Source organism: Orcinus orca, chromosome 17, assembly GCF_937001465.1.
Source record: "Orcinus orca chromosome 17, mOrcOrc1.1, whole genome shotgun sequence".
Lineage (NCBI taxonomy): Eukaryota > Metazoa > Chordata > Mammalia > Artiodactyla > Delphinidae > Orcinus > Orcinus orca.
Window position 1 is genome coordinate 59,551,691 of NC_064575.1, and position 24,475 is coordinate 59,576,165.

At 38.4% G+C, this 24,475-nt stretch overlaps 2 protein-coding genes across 4 annotated transcripts in view; one reads left to right on the forward strand and one right to left on the reverse strand.

Moving 5' to 3' along the window:
* Positions 1-14,462, reverse strand: part of NUDCD1 (NudC domain containing 1) — an 87,812-nt gene extending 73,350 nt beyond the window's left edge. The window contains exons 1-2 of one of the 2 annotated variants that reach the window (XM_004282942.4): positions 14,118-14,462; positions 2,719-2,873 (exon numbers count right to left, since the gene is read on the reverse strand). In XM_004282942.4, coding sequence (XP_004282990.1) covers positions 2,719-2,873; positions 14,118-14,235 — 273 coding nt within the window. In that variant the 5' untranslated portion in view covers positions 14,236-14,462. The remainder of the gene's footprint in view (positions 1-2,718; positions 2,874-14,117) is intronic. The other variant, XM_033411254.2, reaches the window with a different exon arrangement.
* A 90-nt stretch (positions 14,463-14,552) lies between these two features.
* On the forward strand, positions 14,553-24,242 carry ENY2 (ENY2 transcription and export complex 2 subunit). 2 transcript variants are annotated; one of them, XM_004282943.4, is made up of 5 exons: positions 14,553-14,699; positions 15,876-15,952; positions 19,717-19,787; positions 21,098-21,172; positions 23,962-24,242. In XM_004282943.4, the coding sequence occupies exons 1-5, from the start codon at positions 14,694-14,696 to the stop codon at positions 24,036-24,038; spliced, it is 306 nt and encodes a 101-aa protein (XP_004282991.1). In that variant the 5' UTR covers positions 14,553-14,693; the 3' UTR covers positions 24,039-24,242. The 2 variants fall into 2 exon arrangements, with proteins under 2 accessions (XP_004282991.1, XP_004282992.1); XM_004282944.3 differs by having other exon boundaries at positions 14,603-14,627.
* Positions 24,243-24,475: the final 233 nt, after the last annotated feature.

A 24,475-nucleotide genomic window follows, 5' to 3' on the forward strand; every position in this document is an offset into this window, starting at 1 on the left:
TTCCAATCTTTTGATTTAAGTTGGAATTAGTATCCCAAATCATGATTATCAATGAGTGAACTGATAAAACCAAGCTTCTGGCTCTAAAATGTGACCCTATCCACATCCCTCTCCTAGCCATGCATAGTAGTAAACTATTTCCTCCTCCATACTACTTCTGCATCTTATCCTTACTTCCGCTGTGACATTATCAATTTATTTGTGTGTGTGGCTACAAAGCATGCAGCAGTATTCAATACATGTTTGTTGAAGAAAAATAAATCTTTCTTATTCAGTAAAATTATCTCAACAAACCAGACTCATACTTGTACCTGAAGAATAAAAAGATCCTATCAAGAATGTAAAGCCGGGCTTCCCTGGTGGCGCAGTGGTTGAGAGTCCACCTGCCGATGCAGGGGACACAGGTTCGTGCCCCGGTCCGGAAAGATCCCACATGCCGCGGAGCGGCTAGGCCCGTGAGCCATGGCCGCTGAGCCTGTGCGTCCGGAGCCTGTGCTCCGCAACGGGAGAGGGCACAACAGTGAGAGGCCCGCGTACCACAAAGGGGAAAAAAAAAAAAAAAAGAATGAAAAGCCAACTCCAAAGAGTAAGAACAAGCTTTAAACAACTGTTATCCATTGTATAAACATACTGATTAAGCCTTCTGCTGGCTGCTAGGATTACAGAAATATAAGAAAGACCCACAGCCTAGACCAAGTGTTGGCAAACTATAGCCCATGAGCCAAATTAACCTGTTGGTTTTGCAAATAAAGTTTGCAAGGAACACAGCCACAATCACTGTTTACATATCGTGAACTGCTGTTTTCACATTACTACAGCAAAACTGAGCACCTGTGACATAAGACTGGTCCATAAACCCTGTAACGTTTATTATCTGGCCCCGTGCAGAAGAAGTTTGCCAACCCCTGGCCTAGCAGGAATTCAAAGTCCATGCAGATCTGAGAGCCAATGGTTTGAATATCCCTGGGGGAACAAAGGGAGGACGTCATCAAGCCTCCTAGATGAAATAGTTAGCAGAAACTCAAGTGAAGACTGGGAAGCAACCTGACACACAAGTAAGAGAGAATGTTTCAGGTAGAGTAAATTATGTGGGAAAAGGATACAGAGCATGTTTCAGTAACTGCAAGAGTTTAGTATTGTTAGAATGTAGTGTACAAAGTGGTGAAAGACAAGGCTGAAGAAAAGGGCATTATAAGCTGCATTTGCCAAGGTGAGGAGTTTGTATTTTTTAAACAAATACATCACTTTATGCTTATACTTGCTAGGAAAATCAAAATCAAACAAACACACACACACAAAAAACCCCACCTCTGGAAGAATATACAAGAAACTAATAAGAAGAAGTTACGGAGGGAAAAGGGGTACTGAACACAGGACAGATAAAACTGGGGTCAGAGAGACTTTACTAAATACCTTTTTAAATTTCTTGTTTTTTAAATCACATGAATGCATTATCTATTCTAAAATCACATATTAATAAGTGTGGATTTTGTCATAAAGGAAATATTTAAGGAATTTAAATGAGAAGTGATAAGATTAAATAAGCAAACTGGATAGATTATTCTGTAGATGCAACACAAAGGAAAGCTGAAAGGAGCAGAGTAGTCAGGAAGCTACTGACAGACCACTGATTACTTAAAGCAAATACATTAACAATGTATTGTGAAGCTTACAACATATGAAGAAGTATAAAATGTATGACAATAGCTCAGAGGATGGAAAAGTAAAAGGAATTATAATATCATAAGATTTTTAAATTTTTTTTAAAGTGGAATAACATTAATTGGAGGCAAAGTAGGATAAATTAAGGATGAGTACTACAATCTCTACATTAACCATTAAAAATAATAACAATACAAACAGGTTTAAATAAAAAGCTAAAAGAGAAAATTAAGTAGAATTTTAAGAAAAAAAATTTTTAAAAAGAAAAACTGTGATGAATTAAAAAAACAGATAGGAAGAGAGACACAAAGGAACAAAGAGCAGATGGGACAAAATGGAAAGAATTAGCAAACGGTAACATAAACCCAGGCATATCAGTAATGACATTAAATATAAATGTACTAAGCCAATTAAAGGACAAAGATTGTCATTCTGGATAAAAAACAAGACCCAACTATATGCTCTTTACAAGAGACACACTTTAAAAGTAACAACACTGACAAATTCAAAGAAAACGGAAAGAAAAAGACAAATACTAATTAAACAAACAAACAAAAAAAGCCAGGACAGCTATATTAATATCAGAAGACTTCAAGACAAATTATTCCCAGAGCCCAGAGATAAAGAGGGATATTTTATAATGTTAAAAGGACGTTGCATAACAGACAAAACAATCCTATTGATAAAATGTCTGCACCCAATTAACATACTTAAAAATACATAAAGCAAAAATTAACTAAAAGGAAAAAACAGATAAATCCACTGTCATAGGATTAACTACTCACATAGAAAAAGGAGTTACATCAATATTGAGATATACAACACATCAGAGTAGTTGCCTGTTGGTAAGAGTGGAGGGGAATAAGTAAATTTAAGTAACAGGAATAAGGGGAAAAATTAAAATTGAATTAAACAAAATGAAGCCTTACATAAACTGATGATAGGATTCCATATATTAAAGGTATGTGTACCTCAATTCTCTAGACATTAGATGAAAAGGGAAAATTAAGTAACAAATTTATTGGAAAATCCTAGTATTACAAATTTTTTTCTTACCAGCATCACTGTTAAATTCATAATTCTTCCAAGGTTATCAACATAGTAGACACTGTCTTGATACCATGAATCACAGTGTAGGTAATTATACATTCCAAAAGCATGCATGTGTTCCAGTGTATACTGATCATCTCGAAGTTTTACTTCTGCCACAGCTGAAACATAAGAAAAATAAACAAACATCAAGAGTTCTGCCTCAGATTGTTGTTTTCTGCAGAATGCCAACAAGGCAAAAAAATCACAGAATACTAATTACCAAGGCCTCAGGACAATTCACTACATTTTTCATTTCAAAAACAATTTCTGGGCCCCTATACTAGGCACTGTATGCAGAGGATAAACAGTGAGTAAAACTGACAAGGCCCCTGCCCTTACAGAACTCAGAATACAGTGGCCAGAGGAGATAGAGCTCTTCATACCACACTCTTTGCTTTTAGGTACCTCTTCCTTGTAATTATAAATAAAAAGAACAGAGAAATCATAAAATTGAAAGATTTCCTGTTTTCTGGGCAAATATTAAGTACACTTTATAAAGTGTGTGCTTTTTAAAATGCTCTACCTCTATCACCTTGTTCATTTTTTACCACACATTAAGAAATAAAGAGAATGTTTTTATTATCCCGTAAAATAATTATGGAAATAAATATAAGTGCAAATGGTGACTTCTCTAATGCTATACTACATCTTTCCCAAGAGTACAGAACAAAACAGTGATCATATCTGGAACAGAAACAAGGTTTCTTATTTAAAGAACAGTGTTTTTTCCACTAGGGCATTGGAAGCTTCCATAACTTTATTTTACCTTGTTCCAGCTTTATTGAGATGTAGTTGGCATAAGACATTGTATAAGTTTAAGGTACACAACATAATGATATGATATATGTATTTATTGTGAAATGATTATCAAAATAAGTTTACTTAACACAGACATCACCTCATAGTTACAAGTGTTCTTCTAGTTATAAGAACTTTTAAGATCTACTCTCTTAGCTGCTTCCATAATTTTATGTTTCCTTTTTATTTATTTATTTGCTTATTTATTTTATTTTTGGCTGCATTGGGTCTTCGCTGCTGCGCACGGGCTTTCTCTAGTTGTGGTGAGTGGGGGCTACTCTTCGTGGTGGTGCACGGGCTTCTCACTGCGGTGGCTTCTCTTGTTGCAGAGCACGGGCTCTAGGCACGCAGGCCTCAGTAGTTGTGGCATGCGGGCTCAGAAGTCGTGGCGCACGGGCTTAGTTGCTCCGTGGCATGTGGGATCTTCCTGGACCAGGGCTCAAACCCTGGCAGATTCTTAACCACTGCGCCACCAGGGAAGTCCTGCTTCCGTAATTTTAAATCTGCCAAGCCTGATCTCTGCCTCCCACTCCTCCTTCCCTTCTATGTAGAGAGAAACTTATAGTTCAGGGCTACCAGTGACCTAGAATTAATTTCTGCTCCAACAGGAGATACATAAGTAGACTATGCTGGGCCAATATTTTACCTTAATTATGAAGCTCACCTTACTGTATTCTGATTGCAAGTATTTTCATCTTTTTTCCCCAAATGCTCACCTGTTGGTACTTCTATTACCTGCCTTGAGGCCTGCTGACTTACATTTATTCATTCATTTATTTAGCAAATATTTTAATAGGCATAAATGATACAATGATGAGAAAAGAGCACAGAATCTACCTTCTTAACACTTATGATCCAGTGGGGAAATGGACGTTAGTCAAATAAATAAATATATAATTAAACTGTAATAAATGTTATAAAGGAAAATTATTGGATACTGTGAGAACAAATAACACTGGAAGCTGATCTACTTGGGGAGATTAAAGAAGGCTTTAAAAAATTTGAGCCAAGCTACAAAGGACAAGGTAGAGTTAACTTAAGAAACATCCCTACACACACACACACACACACACACAAACTACTTATCACACGCAAAACGAGAGCAGGCGAAAGTAGAAGGAAACACTTGTGTTCAAAAAACTAAAAGTCAGCCAGACTGGCTGAAATACAGAGCAACATGGAGAACTGCACAAGGAAAGGCAACAGATGAATAAAGCTAGAGAACTGGGCAGAAGCTGGATCACAAAAGGCCTTGCCTTTATTTATCATTGTTGATAAACTCAATGTAATAAGAGCTCATTTAAGAACTTTTAAGTGGGAGAGTAAAGTCCAGATTCGAATGTATAAAAGGTTGCTTATAGGGACTTCCCTGGTGGCGCAGTGGTTGAGAATCCGCCTGCCAGTGCAGGGGACACGGGTTCGAGCCCTGGTCCAGGAAGATCCCACATGCCGCGGAGCAACTAAGCCCACGTGCCACAACTACTGAGCCTGTGCTCTACAGCCCGCGAGCCACAACTACTGAGCCTGCATGCCACAACTACTGAAGCCCGCGTGCCTAGAGCCCATGCTCTGCAACAAGAGAAGCCACTGCAACTAGAAGCCCATGCGCTGCAATGAAGAGTAGTCCCCGCTTGCCGCAACTAGAGAAAGCCCATGCGCAGCAACGAAGACCCAACGCAGCCAAAAATAAAAAAATTAAAAAAAGGTTACTTATAACTACCTATGGAAAACAGACCCGAGCAAAGCAAAGTAAGCCCAGGAAGATCCACCAGGAAGCTACTGCAGTCATCCAGGTAAAGGATGGTTGAAATTTGGAGACCTATCAGAGGTTAAATCATTATAACTTTGTGATGGATTTGATAGAGGCTGAGGAAATTATTACATGACTCAAGGAAGTGTTTATTTTATAAGGAAGTTAAAAATACATATTCACTGATTAGAAGGGAAACAATCATTAATTCTTGTTTTTCTAGCACCACTGTGTGGATTCAACTCGACGCTGCAGGAAGTGTACGTGGTAACAGAATGTTCCAAAGCAGTAATATTAGGCAATGATACAACAAATACATTTTCTTCGTATTTGTACCAAAGACCCCTGACCAAACCTGAACAAGCCAGAGACTTCTTAGCCCTTTGCCTTGGTACAACACCTTGTCTGTAACTGTATTGATTCTGGAAAACCATTATTAGGAAACCATGAAATAGTCTACGTCTTAGGTTGCTGCATTCTGACAAGATTAATTTATGTAGGTTATTAGGACACAAATGAAGGGCACATTACATACTTGCTATTTTGCAAAAGCTGACAGTGCTCAGAAAAAGGCCACCTCCCTGGCCCCAAACGAGAAAGGAAAAGTTACTGCATTTACCCTGTCAATCAACTTGAGTATAAAAGGGCAGGCAGAGAAAAATGAAAGGAGAAAAGCAATGTCCAGAATGTGACAGAGCTTAACCACTGATGGGGCTCTTTTGTAAAGACTAAAGGAGGGGTGGACAGCAGGGAGTCTCCAATCCAGCTCGATCTTTGATATGACTGAAGAAGAGGAACCTCTTTAACAGAGGGCTAAGAAGCCACTGTAGTAAAATATTTTATTAACATTATCTTACATTAGAAATCAAACAGCTTTGCTGAAAAAGCCTTCTCTCTTATTCTATGAAAAAGAACTTAGGGCCTAACAAGAAGGGAATCTCCCTTAATCTTTACCTATATTTCTTATAAAACATGCATGGAACCTCAAAAACCTATAGTTTTTCATTCACAAATTATTTATTGAATGTCTACTACGTGCCAGACGTGGTGCTTGGCATTGGGCAAATACTGGTAAATAAAACAGACATGATCCCTGTGTCCTAATCGTGCTAACAATGGTCACAATTACTGCTTCTTGTCCTTTCAAAATACACAGGTAGGTTGAACCACATGAAATTGTCAATATTCAACTCTTTTGACACCAACTGAATATGATTCAATCTAATACTTACATAAGCAAAATACAGTATTTTTTTTAAAGGAGGGGAAGGGCCAAAGAACGTTAACTCACAAAGGTCACTTCTTAGACCATTTATCTTCTAAAAATGATCAGTTAAGTCTTCTGTTCACCTAGTTACTGTGTTTGCTCTTTGCATATAAAGATGTAAAAAAGAGTACAGGTTTGTATTAGTTCTGAAGCAAAATGTACAGAACAAGGCAGGGCTAGAATTAGCAGCATTGCTCCCACTACTCTTCTATACAATGCTTCTGCACCATAACACAGTGATCTGCTTCTCTTCCCCAAATTTTCCTCCAGAAGAGTAGGCATGAATTTTATAGTAAACTTACATAAATAAGTTACATGGCTCTTCTCTCCCTTTATTCCAATTATAGCCTAAACCTTCACCAGCTTTTATTTTCCCTGCCCTGAAGAAACAGCCCAGAGACCACAAAGTGCATTAGAAAAAGCACGAGCTGTAGGGTCAGGTTAGCCACTGATGGCTAAGGTTAAGTTACCTAACTTTCTACCCTGATTCCTCACCTGTAATAAAAGTTAATAATACTTATCCTGTGAAATTATTGACAAGTTTAAATTATGTGAAGTATTTGCTATGTGACACCTAAGAAAAAGAGTAAGTGTTAATCTCCCGGTTCCTCTTCTCCCTTCCAAGGCTAATTCTCACAGCTGTTTATGATTCCATTCTCTCCTGCCTCTTCTAGGCCTCTCCTCAGGTTATCTCCTCTCCACTGGCCCCTTCTCCTCCACTTAAATATGCTGAAAACTTCCGCACTTTCAAAACACATGAAAAAGATTTCCTCTTCTTCGCTCTGCACTCAAAGCAGAGCTCTCTCCCACCCTGTACTTCTCAAACTTCTCTAGAAGAGAGTCTACACTCCCATTTTCTCATTACCCTCATTAACCCATTTTAATTTTGTTTCTAGCTCTACTACTCTATAAAATTATTTTTCCCTTAAAAATATGCATTGAGCAGCCAAGATGGAATAATAGTAATCAGATTTATCCCTCCCTCAGAAACAACCAGTAAGACAAAATAAAATGAACCAGACAAAATTACATGAAACAATAATTTTCAAGACACAAGACAACAGGCAACAAAGTATAGTGATCGTTAAGAGATGAGAAACAAATGAGGTGAGCTCTACTACTGCCCCAGCTTAGTGCCATGAGTGAGTTTCCAGCCCACAGCACAAAGAGGGGAAAGTGAGGTAGAATCTGACCAGCTCCCTGGGTTGAGGAATCTGAGCGGAAAGTCTGGGGAGATCAAGACAGTTACAGTTCATCGGACAGAGTACCAGAGAAGAGAGAGCCATAGAGAGAGAGAATTCCAGAGATCTGCAGAGAGTCTCTCTCAAATATTCAGCAGAGAACTAATGGCATATGTCTGAGCAAACTACCCCAGACTAGGGAAAGAACCATCTGAACGGATTAGAGGGAACAGTGTTGGGTACTCACACAAGGCTAGGAGCTGTCACTGTTCCCACTAGGCAGACCAGAGAAAACTCCGAATTCATAGGCAGAGTACACAGAAAAGTCTTGTCTCAGTGGTGAGGAATAATAAGCCATAGACTGAGCATTGCTCCAGACAAGGCTAAAAAAGCATAAACGCAAGACCTAGTGGAATTAATCTAATTAATCCAAGTAACTCAACTGCATCACAGAACAAAGTTCAAGAAGATTTATAAGGATACAAAAATGTCTTACACTCAATAGGGTAAAATCCACAACTTTTTGCATCCAAAGATTACCAGGCATGCAAAGAGGAAAGAAAACAAAACCCACAATGAGAATACCCAATCAACAGAAGCCAACACATAACTGACACAGAAGTTATAATTAGCAGAACAAAACATTAAAATGTTTTAAAACATTAAAATGTTTAATGAAACATTAAATTAAAAAAATTAAAATATTTATTAAAGTACATTCCAAATGTTCAAAATGACAACCAGAGACATGAAAGGTATTAAAAATCATTTAAGTCAAACTTCTAGAGATGAAAACTACAATAGCTAAGATGAAAAATACACTAGATGGGATTAATGACAGAATAGACATTGCAAAAAAAAGATTAGTGAAATTAAAGGCATGAAAATAGAAACTATCCAAAATAAAACAGATTTAAGGGACTCCCCTGGTGGTCCAGTGATTAAAACTCCCATGCTTTCACTGCAGGGGGCACAGGTTCAATCTCTGGTCGGGGAACTCAGATCCTGCATGCTGTGCAGCAGGGCCAAAAAAACAAACAAAAAAACCCAAAGAAAGATTTAAAAAAAAAACAGAAAAAAATAAAAAGAACATTGATGAGCTGGGGTTAACTTCCAGTAATCCAAAAATGGGTAACTAGATTCCTCAAAGGAGAAAACAGAGGGGAAAAAAAAAAAAAACCTGGAAGAAATAATGGCTGAAAACTTTCCACACTTGATGAAAACTATAAACCCATGGATCTAGGAAGTTCAACAAACCCCAAGCACAAGTATCATGAGGAAAACCACATCAACACACAACATAATCAAACCGCTCTAAACCAATATGAAAGAGAAAAGTCTTAAAAGCAGCCAGAGAAGAAAAAGATATTATGCATAAAAGAACAAAGGCTAACATACAATTTCTCATCAGAAACAATACAAGTAATAAGACAAGGGGTAACATCTTTAAAGTACTGAAAGCAAAAAGCTGTTAACCTAGAATTCCGCACATAGCAAAAGTATCTTTTGAAAATCAAGGCAAAATAAAAATGTTTTCAGACATACAAAAGCTGAAATATTTAATCACCAGAAGACCCACACTGCAAGAAATATTAAAAGTCCTTCAGGCGGAGGAAAATTATACAGATAAAAATATGGATCTACATAAAGGAATGAAGAGCACCAGAAATGTAAATATATAAGATTTTTTTCTCTACTTTTTACTTCTCTTTAAGAGATAATTAACTATTTAAACAAAAATAATAACAATGTATTACAAGTTTATAGTAATATGTAAAAGTAAAATGCACAACAATAGCATTAAGGAAATGGAAGTATACTTTTGTAAAGTTCTTATACTACACATGAAACAGTACAATACCATTTGAATGCACCATGTAATAATTTAAAGATATATACTATAAACCCTAAAATAACAAAACAAAGAGCTATAGCTAATAAGCCAACGAACGTGATAAAAATGGATTCATTTAAAAATACTCAATCCAAAAGAAGGCAGAAAAGCAGGAAACTTCCATTTTCCCAAAGACTAAATGGGAACAACAGACTACCAACAGCAAGATGGAAGACCCAAACCTAACAAAATCAATAAACACATTAAATGTAAAGTCTTATCACAAGATAAAGACTATCAGTTTGAATAAAAAAGACCTATTTTTGCCAAAAAGAAATGTATGTTATCAACACAACATTGTAATCAACTATACTGCAATAAAATAAATTTTAAAAAAAGAAATGCATGTTAAATACTAAGACCCAAATAGGTTAAAAGTAAAAGAATGGAAGATATATATGTATACACTATGGTAACATTAATTAGAAGAAAGCTGAAGTGACTATTTTACCATCAAACAGGAGAATTCAGGGCAGACTATCGCCAAGGATAGTCATAATGATAAAGTGGTCAATTTATCAAGAGAACATAATAATCAATAATGTTTATGCAACATAAAATATATGAAGCAAAAACTGACAGAACTGCAAGGAAGAAGAGAAAAATCCACAATTATAGCCAGGGATTTCAAAATCTCTCTCTCATGCAACAAGAATAAATTCAAAGTAATTATCCTGAGTAAGAGAAGCCAGACAAAAAAGTACATACTGTGTAATTCTATGTATATAATACTTTAGAAAATACAAACGAATCTACAGTGACAGAGCAGTTGTGGCTTAGGGACTGAGAGGGGAGAGGGAGGAACAGAGGGCCAGCTACAGAAAGGCACAAGGGAACTTTTGGGGATGGTAGCTGAGTTTAATATCTTTTTTTTTTTTTTTTGCGGTAGGTGGGCCTCTCACTGTTATGGCCTCTCCCTTTGCGGAGCCGAGGCTCCGGACGCGCAGGCTCAGCAGCCATGGCTCACGGGCCCAGCCGCTCCACGGCCTGTGGAATCTTCCTTCCCGGACCGGGGCATGAACCCGTGTCCCCTGCATCGGCAGGCGGACTCTCAACCACTGCGCCACCAGGGAAGCCCTAAGTTTAATATCTTGATTGCGGTGATGACTTCATGAGTGTATATGAACACATGTCAAAACTTATCAACCTATACACTTAGATATGTGTAGATTATTGTTATAGCTCAATAAAGCTGTTTAGGTTGTGATATACAATCTTCTATTATTCATCAGTCATGCTGCAGCTCCAGAGATGAAACACTGAAAAAGACGGACACAGGACCCTCAATACAGAACTAGCAGTCTTAGCAGAGAAATGGATATAGCAGAGAAACACCAAATGCTAAAGTGTGATAAAGTCTATGAAGAATCAGGTACTGTGGAAAAGTACAGATTGTAATTTGTATAGATTTTTACTAGATAGTCAAGAAAGGAATCTGAGTAACATGTAAACCAAGATGAAAGAACAGAGTATGAGTTAGCTAGGTGAAATATAGGAGGAAAATATATACATTTACTTAATGAAGAGTCTAGGGAAAAAATATAAGATAAATGTCCAGAAGTGGAACTGCTGGCTCAAAGGGCAGTTACAATTTTATACAAAAGGTTTTTTTGCTTAGTTCTTTGGAAAAGAAAAAGACAAAGTGACATTTACTGTTTATGTAGCATAGGGGGTTTCAGAACAACTTAATAACATTTAAGACAAGAGAATAAAACTCAAAGCTCCAAGCAATTTGAGACCAGACACCACATCTTCATTCTCACATCCCAATTGGGAAGCTTCACACACCACAGGTGCCCACCAACAGTCTGCTGAATTAACATGAACCCCTTAGGTTGGTTATAAAAGAAATCAAACTGTCAGGAGAAGTAGCTCAATCACACCTCACAATATCTCTAGAAATGGCAGTTTTGAAAAGAATTAACCTCTTCTTCATCCTCCTCCTCAAGTAATTAATTCTTAATGAAAGCTCCTCATGTGAACTGTTGCAAAGCCTCCAAGCTGGTCTCCCCATCTCCATTCCCCTCATCTTCCAAACTCAATCTCCACAGAGCCTAGGAGTGAACCATTCAATCCCCAAACCTGCCACTTCCCTTCCACACTTAAAACCCTAAATGGCACCTCATCACCTCCACCTGTGCATCCCAAACAGCATCTAAGACCAACACTGGTGAAATGAGGGGCGAAAAAGAACAACTCAGTTTTTCATAAAGTTAATGTATTCGATTAAGAGGACTATTTATTGTGAGATTTTGCTTCCTGCTTTTTTGGTGTCAAAATATCCTTTTGTTTATGAAAAGGTGGGTGAGTACGTGACAGTTCTTAAGAAACACCTGCACTTAGCAAATTAAAAAGTTGGTAAATCAATGACAGCTGAGCTTTATTTTTTATTGTAATTGCCCATAGAAAAGTCTGGGAAACACTGACTCACAGAATAAAGTCCAAAAGACAAAACGTGCCCTCACCTAAGTCCTCTCATTTTCCCAGATTTTTTGCTCACGCAATACAGCAATAGTGCCCTGCACACAATCTAATTTTTTCCCTTTGCTCATGCTTCCCATGAATGGAATGACCTCAACAAACTCTCTTCTTCATTCACTCAATGTATTGAGTACCCACTATGCCAAGCACAAGAGAAACACCACTGTATCCATGGAGCTCACAGTCTAGTGGAGGAAACAGATATCAAACAAATGTAGAGTTATCGATAAAAACTATAAGTACTGCCTTCCAAAGAATGGAATGAAGGAGCCCAAAATCGAAGGCAGGAAGCCTAGTCAGGAAGGTACTATAGTTCAGGTAAGAGATAACAAGGATTTGCACAACGGTAGAGGCATGGAGAAGTCAAGATTTTGAGCTGACTAGATTTGCTGAGAAACAATAGGGGATAAAAGAGAAGAAATACACCAAAGGTGACTCTCGCATGAGCAATTATGTCAACCTGCACTAGTAGTCCCAATTTTTTATGCTTCCCTGGACCTATATGCCCTTTGGTTTGAGCTTCCCATATTGACTCTAAGCTTGATTATACGACTTGCTTTGGCCAATGGGACAATAGCACACTTACTGCAATCAGAGCTTGAAAAACTCTTCAAGACAAGACTCTTGGAATAACCCTGTGCCAGCATGCTGAAGGATAAAGACCATCTGAAATCATCTTAAACCAGCCTACAGCCAGAGAAACCCCAAACATATGAGAAAGTACAGTCATGACTAGAACCACCTAGCTGACCTGTAGACTTGTAAGCAATAATAACTGCTTACTGTTTTGAGCCACTGAGTTTTGGGGTGGTTTTTTAATGCAAGGCTAACTAACATGGTGGTATCATTCATTTATATGGGGTGGGAGAGAGAAAGGAAGGGAATGAAAAGAAACATCAAGCTCATTTTCTCTTACCGTGATCAACTACCTATTCTTTAAAGCTCAACTTAGATATCAACTTCTTTTGGAAGCTTTCCCAGATGTCCCAGGCTGGTTTGGGAAAGATACTGAAACGTTATCAATATGTTTTGTACATATCCCTATCACTGCCTTACTGTCTTATAATTATTTGCTTACACTTTTCTTCCTAACTAGACAACAGCATTTTTATGTTACTGGCTGTGTCATATTCATCTTGATTGTATCAACATGTAACATAAAACAGGCTCTCAACAGAGATTTCTGAACTTATATAATTTATATATTAAATGAATAAACACGTATTTGATTCTATAAAACTTATTAACTCTAGATTATTTCTCAAAGTGTGATCCACTGACAACATGCATCAGAATCAGCAGGGCTGTGTATTAAAAATGCAATCTTTGAGCTCTTTATCATTAACAAAAATGCCATTCTTTACCTTGTAAAAACAAGGATGAATATTCCCGCCACCTACAGATAAACAAAACAAGTAGTAGAAGTGTGGGTACTAAACCAACTTTTCCTCAAATATTTCTCGAGATGTAATCTACGATAGAGTCCTTAATCTGACGGCCCGTAGGTAACTGAAAACGCTCCTAACTGCAATGGAGTTTCTCTTCTAAGAACTGGGTCTCGGCCAGAGGAAACAGAAGCAGAAGGTCCTCCAAAGAGGTGTGACTTCTCAACGCACACGTTTACAGGGAATGCTCCAGGAGGAAAGCCTGCCCTGAGCTCTCTCCGCAGCAGGGGCCAGGCCAGGACCGACAGGCGGGCGGAGCCCAGAAAGCACCCGCATGCAGGACCTCGGAGCACGGGCAGCGGAGCCTAGAGCCGGCCCAGGGTCCCGCTACGGCAGAGCCACTCGAAGGCGGCTCCCTTGGGGGCCGGGGATGGGCATCATTCTCCAGAACCAGCCACTCTGGTCCACCCCTGCCCGGCAGGCCGTGAGGAAGGCCACGGTCGCCTGGCTACCCGGAGTCAGAAAAGAAGAAAATGCGGGAAGCGTCGAGTTTCGGAAGCCAAAAGGAGAAAGGAACAGAGTGCTAGGGGGCACCGCCGCTACCCACCTGCGTCAAGCTCCAGCTGGTAACAGGGCAGTGGCTCGAGGGAAAGCTTATAACCCTCGAAGCGGGGATCCAACAGAGGTCTCTTCACCCGCAGAGAGCAATTAGCGGCCACCTCCATCGCCTTCCGGGGGCCTAGCGTGAGAATTAATAAAGTTCGGGTTGAAAGGTCCGCGCTTCACGCATATTACCGTGGCTGGGAAGCGGCGTGCTTCCCATCCCAGAAAACACTGCGGCGTAACATCCCTTCTGGGTAATGTAGTGCCCACGGGGAAGTTGGCTCTGTTGCATATTGGGATATGTAGTTTTTAGGGAACTTAATGCCCGTGTGACAGCAGGATCTGGACTCTCTTACCCAGAGGGCTGAGCGACCAGGAGGCGGCCCGCGCTGGTTAAATTCTCACATTATAGGCAGGGTGGTGAGACCCCGCCCCGGAAATGCGTGTGCTAGCTTTCTGTGTGCTTAGGTGCCCGAGCTACTGAGGGTCTAGGTCCGGGCAGCCGAAGAGTGTGGTAGGTAACGGTCGTCAGCGCAAGGGTCATTTCGTCGCTGGGAAGGGACGGCCCTCGCCCGCGGTGATGGTGGTGAGCTATGCCCGTGGTCCTCAGGGCCGGGACCCGGGCCCAGCCCAGGCTCCTTTCGATGTGCTGTCTTTCGTTAGCTTCCCCGACCCGCGCTCGCGGGCCTGTAGGGCTCTCCGACAGGGCGTGCTACCGGAGTTGGCCTGAAGCCAGTCCTCGCTTTGTTTTCTGGCTCCTCCCCTCCCGCCTCTCCCGCTGTCTCCGCCCTATTCTGTTTTCCCAAAGACTGTCTGAACTGGGAGGGATCCCCTAGCGCCCTTGTTTTACCAGTGAGAAAACTGAGGCCTTTAAGAACTGACTTGTCCAAGGTCACTCTCCGTATTTTGGGGGCCAAGTTACGTGGAGTAACGTTACCTTATTCCAAGTTTTACAGTTTATCCTCCCTGTCCTTTTTACACCGTTTTGGTTGTCCGTTTTTACTGAAAACTGAGAATTTTCTAAGTTAGGAATTAATTTGGTATTTGTTTTCTCCTTAACCCAACCAGCAAGCTTTGATAAAGAGCATATACACACACACATACTTAAAGCTAGTTTGGCAGTTGTAATTCTGGGTACATACTAGTGGAAAGTAAAGTAAAGCACTTCAGATCCTTACCCAGGAATTTCATTTTTCACAAACTGTGCTTACTCTTCTATTGATATTTAGGTTATATAGCTTCCCCCAAATTTTGAATACAGTTAATTAAGATGCAGAAATGATTAGCAGTCAGTTATTATGTGTGGTTAAAGTATTTTGCGGCTTCTGGGGTCACAGAACCTGCGTTCAAGTCCTGCCTTCACCACTTTTCTATCTCGGTGCCTCAGTTTCCTCATCTGTAAAATACAAACTATGTTAATAGTACTTGCATAAAAGAATAAGATCTGGGAATTAAATGAGATTAAAAACTCAGTGTGTTAGCTCAGTTCCAGGTACATAAGTGTTTAATAAATGTTACAGTAATTTACATTATCTAGAGACTTATTAAGGGTACATGGGGGAAGAAAATTGTAAAGTCATGATCATGACTTCTTGGGATGCAGTAAATAATATTAGGAGTAAGGACCTTGTTAACACATTGTTGAAATTTATCACCCCTTCAGTTGATAGACAGAATGTTAAATGTGTTGAGGTGCTTGAGAGGATTTAGAAGAAAATGCTTTGTAAGTGTTCTATATCTGAAAATACATGTTGATGTTCAGGTTAGCAAGATGAACAAAGATGCGCAGATGAGAGCAGCAATTAACCAAAAGTTGATAGAAACTGGAGAAAGAGAACGGTAAGTAATCGATTGTGTTAATTAATTACATTTAACATCTTTAAATTACAGTTACAAGAATCTAAAAAGTAACAAAACTGATGTCAGTGGAAATAATTACAGAAAATTGAGATTATCAAAAGCAATTCCTAACATCTGTTAAAAATGCTTAGGTCTGTTCAATATTGCAAGACTTGGAGGGAAGTGGATCATGTACAAAGATGAACAGGAAGTGACTCTCTCTCAAAAAATGTCTAATCTAATGGAGAAGAAAAATACATACCCAGATAACTACAATTGAAGATAAAATGTTACCCACTTTTTAACAGGGAGACAACATGATGGACCAGTTTCAGTTACCAAGCTCTCTTAACCTCAGAGCAATGTGTGCTATTCCTACTCTCTGAAACATTCTTCTTCCTTCCCCCCATCTTTAACTAATTCTAGCTCATTATCAGGTCTTAATTTAAGTATCATCTCTTCTAGAAATCTGTTAACTCCCAAATACCTTGTTCCATCATAGTATTTAATCACTTTGTATTATAATCACCTCCTTTGCTAGTTTGTATCAATAGAATCTGAGTTCCTTGACAGCAGAAATACTACTGTATACCGAGCATCGTGCCTAGCACATAATTGGCCAGGTAAATATTTGAAGAATGAACAGGTTTGGAAGTACAGAGGAGAATCTAAGGAATCAAAAAAGGCTTCCAGGAGCAGGGTGATAAATTGTATGAGAGAAATATATATAAGGAACAAGAGGGATCTCTCAATTCTACCTGGGGATTAAGGTAATCAGTAAAGCTCTCACAGAATAGTAGAAGTGGTACTTCAGCTGGGTAAGAAGGATTCGCAGTTCCCCAACCCGGTAAAGGAGAAAGGACAGTCTAAGCAAATGGAACCGAATATGCAAAGTCAAGGAGATTTGTTACAATATGATAATATTCTGGGGGACTGTGCAGTTAAAATGTGAAAGACAGTGGAAAGGAGAAATGTGGCTTTTGTATAATCAGAAATCTTTCCATTCACAATGATAAGAAACTGAACTCAGTAACTGGCTCAGCCAATTTCTATATAAGATCGTGTGACTAAAAGTCTAGGGCTTGAAGGTGCTTCAGGCACTCAAAAATTGTTGCCAAGAACATGTCTGTCTTTCCGTCTCTCATCTCTGCTTTCCTCTCTGTTGGCTTTATTCTCAAGAAGGCACTACCCACAAGGTGGCAGAAATTAGCGGTTCAAAATTTACATCTCTCCACCTGAGACTACCGTTCTCCTAGTAGTTTCAGCAAAGGACCTAGCTAGATTACCATCCTACTTAATTAAGGTAATAGGCCATTCATAATCAGCGTTGCCTAGGTCACATTTCCATTGCTAGAGCCCTACGCGGATTTCTTACACCAAGAGTTGTGGAGTGTTTTTACTGTCAAAGAAATGGCAGGAAAATAGGTGGTAGTTTGCAAAAACATCTGTTGTTGACTTTATCCTTGGGTGGTGGGAGTCATTAAAAAATTCTAAGAAAGGGACTGACTAGAGCATATTTGCGCTTTAGGAATGTTATTTTGGCAGTATGGAGGATAGACTTGAAGGGCTAGAGATAAATTGCAGAAGATAATAGGTTAAAAGTGGAAAACAGCAAAAATGGAAAGGAGAACTTACAGGTTTTTTTTTTTTAAGTAAAATCAACAACCCTTGACATGAGGAATGAGGAAGAAGAAAGCCTCTAGAACAGTGCGTTGGGAAACTGAGAGGATAGTATTGCCAATAATGGGTGTAGGGTATTATGTATTACTGGTTTTTTATCTGTTTTCATTCATGCAGCTTAAAGTTACTGAGTTTCTACCATATGCCATGTCCTGTTAGGTGCTGGAGATATAGTAGTGAACAAAATGAAGCCTGTTCTTTTACACAGCTTACATTCTAATGGGAGGAGACAGAAAATAATATGTAATATGTCAGATGGTGATGAGTTCTAGAGGAAAAATAAAGCAGAGAATAATCAGGTGTGTTATTTTGGATAAGAAAAAAAAAGTAGTCTTCACTGAGATCAAAAGGATATGAGGGAGTGAGGGGACTCTTAAGAGCCATGGTCCTGACACAGTAGCTTTCCTGGCATTTTTTTTTCCTTGTGTGCCTTGTGGGACCTTAGTTCCTGGACCAGGGATGGAACCGAGGCTCCAGCAGTGAAAGCGCCAAGTCCTAACCACTGGACAGCCAGGGAGTTCCCTTGCCTGGCATTTTGAGGAACCCATGGAAACTAATAAGACTGAGTCAGCTGGGTGTAGGAAACAGTAAAGTCAGAGGCATTGCTTCGGAGGGGGCAGACCATGCAGGGTCATTTAGGTTGTAGTAAGGACTTGAAATTGTATTCTGAGTAAATTGGGAAGCCACTGGAGGGTTTTGAGCAGTGAGAGGAGAACGACGTGTACAAGGGAAGTAGCAGGGGGACGAGTTAGGAGGCTTTGGCAACAGTCCAGTCAAGAGAAGATGGTGGCTTCAACTAGGTAGTAATGGCAGAGGTGGTGAGAAACATTTGGATTTCAGGTATATATTTTAAAACTGGAACCAATAGGATGTGCTTATGGGTTGGACGTTAGTGTTATCAAAATTGCTGAGTGGGGCTTCCCTGGTGGCGCAGTGGTTGAGAGTCCGCCTGCCGATGCAGGGGACGCAGGTTCGTGCCCCGGTCCAGGAGGATCCCACATGCCACGGAGCGGCTGGGCCCGTGAGCCATGGCCGCTGAGCCTGCGTGTCCGGAGCCTGTGCTCCGCAACAGGAGAGGCCACAACAGTGAGAGGCCCGCGTACCGCGAAAAATAATAATAAATAAAAATTGCTGAGTGAAGGATGCTGCCAAGGTTTCTAGCCTGAGGATCCGGAAGAATGGAGTGGCCAGTCTGACAAGGAGAACAGCTTGAGATGGAAGAGAAGCAAGAGTTGGGTTTTGTCCCTGTTACGATTAAATGACTTAAACATCTAGATGGAAATGTCACATAGTGGATGTTAGGAATACGGAAAAAGGAGCAGTTTGGTTTGGGACTTGACATGTTTAAGCTGAGAAATGAGGTGATTTAGGTTGAAGATTGAGGTTTTATAAGACTAGGTATTGCAGAAGGATAAAATATTTTATTGCACCCATGATGCCATTAGTTGTAATACCCACCAATATTTTTTTAACCTTTAAGAATAAAGAAAATACTGCCAATTAAATTATGATAGGCATGCCAATTACTGACTTGTTAAAATGTGGGAAAACACGGTCTTAGAATTAATGAAATACCATAGTTAATGTGTAATTTAGAAGGACAATGAGAAAAAGGGAGGGGCAAGTCTGAGATTAGATATATAACGGGGCAATAAGAGAGCTAATGGGTAAGAATTTGTAGTTAAAGAATGGATTTTGGAGTTTGAAGATTTCAAAAGTACAGCTTCTTCAAACTCAACTAATACCCTTCTGAAGTTGTACAAAACCCACAATATTCCTGTTGGTGGAGGGAAGTAGAAAGTGTGTAAGAAGGCCAGAGTAGGGTTTCTTAAGAAGAATTGTACCCCATCCACTTCATTGAATTTTACTGATGACAAAAATGAGGCCCAGCATTTAAATGACTTGCATAAGACCAAAGAACTTTTTAGTGGTAGAACCAAGATTAGGCCATGGTTAAAGTTTTATAACTGGAAGGTGGGATTTTTAATTGAACAGTTGAAGCTTTGCCTCAAGCATTCCTATCTAAGATATTGTACACTTGAACACTATTGTAGTTTAATTTGGAAACACTTCTTTTTCAACAGCCTCAAAGAGTTGCTGAGAGCTAAATTAATTGAATGTGGCTGGAAGGATCAGTTGAAGGCACACTGTAAAGGTAATCTGTTTCATTTAGAAGATAAGCTAATTCCATAGCTCTCAACTGTGTTGGTTTGGAATTCATTAGAAAAATTATAGTCAGTATTTTAAGATATATTGAGTGCTCAAGCATAATTTTAAACAAATAGAAAATTGAAGCTTGTGGTAATAGATTACCTTCTCTCAGTGATAATATGTAGACCTAGTCCTTAATTTTTAGAAATTTTCTTTGTGTTTCTCTTAAAACAAGTGAGGCAAGATTTCCTCTGGCATGGAATATGGAATCCCACCTTTTTTGCTGTGCCTACTCAAAGTGAAACATTAATTATTCCTAGTCTGTTTTTCTTAACACATTGAGCACTTTACGGTTGGCAGACTTACAGGAATTATATCTCCTATCTTTAACAGTGTTATTTTTTAAAAAATCATCTATAAAAGCTCTTAGAAAATTACATGTATTTTTAAAATTATAAAATGGGAGCTTGTTAAATTGCAATTAGGTATTGATGATTATGCCATTAGATACAATTACAAATGTCACTAAGATGAGCCTCCTTCCTTTCTGGCTCAGCTTTTGGTATGCTGGAATTCTGGATATTTATAATGAATTCTCGTATTGGTTTCTACAAATGATAATAGAAACTATATCATTAACCGGAAGAAGGCAATGTGCCAAATTAATAAAAGCATAGACTTTGAGGTCATACAGACCTTCACTGGTAAGACTAGAGCTGGATTTCAAGTTGTGTTTGAATGAGTTATTTAATCTTTAAGCCTCACTTGCCTCACCTCTGAAGTGGGAAAAATGCCCAGCCTGTCAGCTTATCGTGAATATTAAATGATGCAAAGCACCCAGCACATAATAGGGGTCCAATAAGTGTAAACTCCTTTCTCCTTCTTTTGGCCCAGCCTAGAGAAGAGAAAGGAGCGAAGGAGTTGTTCTATATTTTAATTTGGGGCTGTGAAATTACAAGTTAGACTTAAATTACAGTTTTTTCCCCTCCATACATTCAAGAGCTGATATGATTATCGTGAAATAAGATCTGTGCAGTTGTAAGTTTCCAGTTTTTTACAAATATTAGATTTGAATTTACAGTTCAGATTCATTCTAAGTGTTATCATTATTTTATGTTTTTGATCTGGTGAATACATACTGTGTTTAAGGTTGAAATAAACCTTCATTAGAAAAGAAAAAAAGAAGTGTCCTCTTTTTTTTTTTTAAAGACCAGTCTGTACTCTAAAAACATGATCTTAACCCTTCCTCTATGAAAATCTTTCTTACAGATAATGATTTTAAATGATATGATTTGTTTTTTGCTTTTGCATAAGAGGTAATTAAAGAAAAAGGACTAGAACACGTTACTGTTGATGACTTGGTGGCTGAAATCACACCAAAAGGCAGAGGTAAGGAATGAATACAAATTGTGTGAAAGGAATTGTGGGCTAAGACATGATTTTTTTTTCTCTCTTTTGGTGGTGCAGCTTTTCTTTCTTTTTACAAGGAAAAGCACCCTTTCCAAAATTATGTGGGTACTTGCATCTCCTCTTTGGGAAGAGTTATAGTTGCCTCACCAACTTTTGTGCATGGTCTTGAGTAACAAACAAGTAAGAGGTGTAAAACGTTTTTGCACTGTTAAAACAGTACAGAAATGTAAGTTGATGTGGTTGTTAGAACAGATCATTTTTATAATACAGGATTTTGTAGAGGCAAATATTACCTGAAGCTAGGATTTGTAAACTTTAGCCTGATATTTAATAATTCAGAGCTTTACACCAGCCCCTGAGTCAGTGCTCTCTTTCCTTACTAAAAATAAACAAAAATGTCTCTTTGAATGTCTAATTACGAATTTGGTAGCTCCATAACTTCATGGTCAGGGTAATTCATATTTAAGACTCATACTTCAACTACCTTCTTAATTTCTCCCTTTAATACCTTGTTTAGAGAAGCCAAAGGAAAGAGAGTAAGTAGTATATTAACAAACTATTAACAAAATATTTATATGTAATAAGTATTAAGTCAGGAATTACATCATATAATTAAGTGTAACGAGATTATTTTCATCATTTCATTTGAGGAAGTCAGTGGGGGGAGGGAGAGTTGTATTGTAAGTGGAAGCAGGTAAATTAGATGACCCGTTAGTTATTTCCTCACACAGAAATAGTAAAAGGAATTTAAGTGTGAAAAGTAAATGATTTTAAAATTATTACTAAGGAATACTAGTCCCCTGAACTGCTACCATGTGGAAAGAGCGACAACATCTCGTGGTCCTTTCCAGCCATCTTTTTTTTTTTTTTTTTTCCCCCCGATATGCGAGCCTCCCACTGTTGTGGCCTCTCCCGCCGCGGAGCACAGGCTCCGGACGCGCAGGCCCAGCGGCCATGGCCCACGGGCCCAGCCACTCCGCGGCATGCGGGATCCTCCCGGACCGGGGCACGAACCCGTGTCCCCCGCATCAGCAGGCGGACTCCCAACCACTGCGCCACCAGGGAAGCCCTCCAGCCATCTTTTTAGGGCTGTTTACAGCTAAACAACATGACTTTTTTGCTCAATCATGTCTCAGGAGAAGGAGGGGGAAAAAGCAGTATTTATTGTTCTCCCCATGGATTTATGTTTTAAAATAAATTTCTGTAATTTCTTTTTCTACTTTTCTTCTGTAATTTATGCTTAATCTGTTAACATTTAAGAACTTAATCTGTTAACAGGGTAGAAATCATCCTTTGTTTCTCCTTCAATACTTGTGTGTTGGACATTTCAATCCTTTGTAGCTCCCTTGCTAGAGAATGAGCAAAAAAGAAAAGAGAAGTAAAAATAAATCTTTTCTTTTATTTTCATAGTGTTCTTTTTATTGTCAAGAGAGGTATTTGTTTTTATTTTTTAAATTAACATACAGTAAAATTGACCCTTTTTTAGTGTCAGTTCTATGAACTTTATACACATGTATAGATTCACTCTAAAAAACTCCCTCAAGCTGTTCCTTCATAGTCACACCACATCTCTAACCCCAAGGCAGCTGATCTGTTCTCCATCACCATAATTTTGATTAAAAGTATATTTAACATACATAGTGATCACATTTGCAGTGGACTTGAATTAATTATGTAGTCTTTATTTCTAGGCAGGCTTACAGTAAATTTATAAAGAGGAGTATCTGTATAGTTAATTCCCTATTGTCCTTATTTTTAGTAGCCAAAAAGGGGGAAAATAGTGTAGATTTATTTATTGACATTTAATATTAATTTAAATTTCAAAGAGCAGGGCTTTTTTCCCTTTTTTTTTTTTTTTTTTTTCCATGCTACACGGCTTGCAGGATCTCCATTTCCCAACCAGGGATTGAACTCGGGCCACACAACAGTGAAAGCCTGGGATCCTAGCCACTAGGCCACCAGAGAACTCCCGTTTTCCCATTTTTAGTTTAATATTCTGAGTAGATAATACAGTTACATGGTTCAAAATTTTAAAAATAAGCCTATAACAAATACAGCTACTGTTGAAGCTTTTGCATCTTTGCTCATTCAAGTATATGCATTTATTTCAATACAGTATTGCCAAATTACCTTCCCCAAAATGTTTTGTCAGTTTATTCTCCCACCAGCTAATATGAGAGGGCCAGTTTTCCCTCAGTCTTGCCAATATATACATTACTGACCTTTGGATTTTAGCCAGTCTCATTGGTAAAACATGCTATCTGAATGTGGTTTTAATTTTCATTTCTGTTGTGAGGTTAAACTTTTACATTCAAGAACTATATGCCTCTCCTTTTTTTCATCTCCTTTGCTCATTTTTCTGTAAGCCTGCTGATCTTTTTCATATCAAATTGAAGAAATTGTGTAGTAGAGAGATAAGCAGTGTTTTCTCAGTTTTTGTTTATGGTAATTTTGACCAAGCTTATTAAGTTGTTGCATTTGAATCAAATTCATTAATCTTTTACAGCCTCTGTTTAAAAAAGGCCTTTTCTATTCCTAGTTTAAAGAATTTTCACATGTGCAATATATTTTTAGGTATTGGATAATTCATTCAAATAATGAATTGCAAATATACTTTATTTTCTCAAATGTCTTTATTTTTTTATTGAAGCATAAGGGTTACTTTTGAAATTATTTTGTTGGTAGTCCTGAATAAAATACCAAATCTCAAATTGACATATATTAATTGGGATCTTCTTTACTCTTATGTTTTTATTTTTATATTTCAGCCCTGGTACCTGACAGTGTAAAGAAGGAGCTCCTACAAAGAATAAGAACATTCCTTGCTCAGCATGCCAGCCTTTAAGATTGAATTAGATTGTGTTGTTTTGTGGTTTTATTTCTGAAAGTAAAACTTGCCATAAATTAGGAATTGATTTCCCAAAATAAAATCCTTTTTTGTATGATGGTATACAGTTTTCAGTAATGTTGTATACAATTGTATTGATTTTTTTCCCTAAATGTGTTATTTTAATAAATATCTCATGAATGAGTTTGAAGTTTCCTTGGATTTTGGAATAAATGGGACTTTATTAATAATTCATCAGATTTGTTAAGAGAAAAAGTCAAGCAGTGAATATAGTTTAAGTGTTAAGTATGTAAATGTTAAGTAAGCAAATCTCTGTAATAACAGTTGAGGAGAGGTAAGCAGCCTCTTCTGATTGTTTGGATGTAGTGTATGCCTCTTTTGAATTCCTATAATATTTTATAATATATGTCCCACCTTGTACTACAGATATCTTA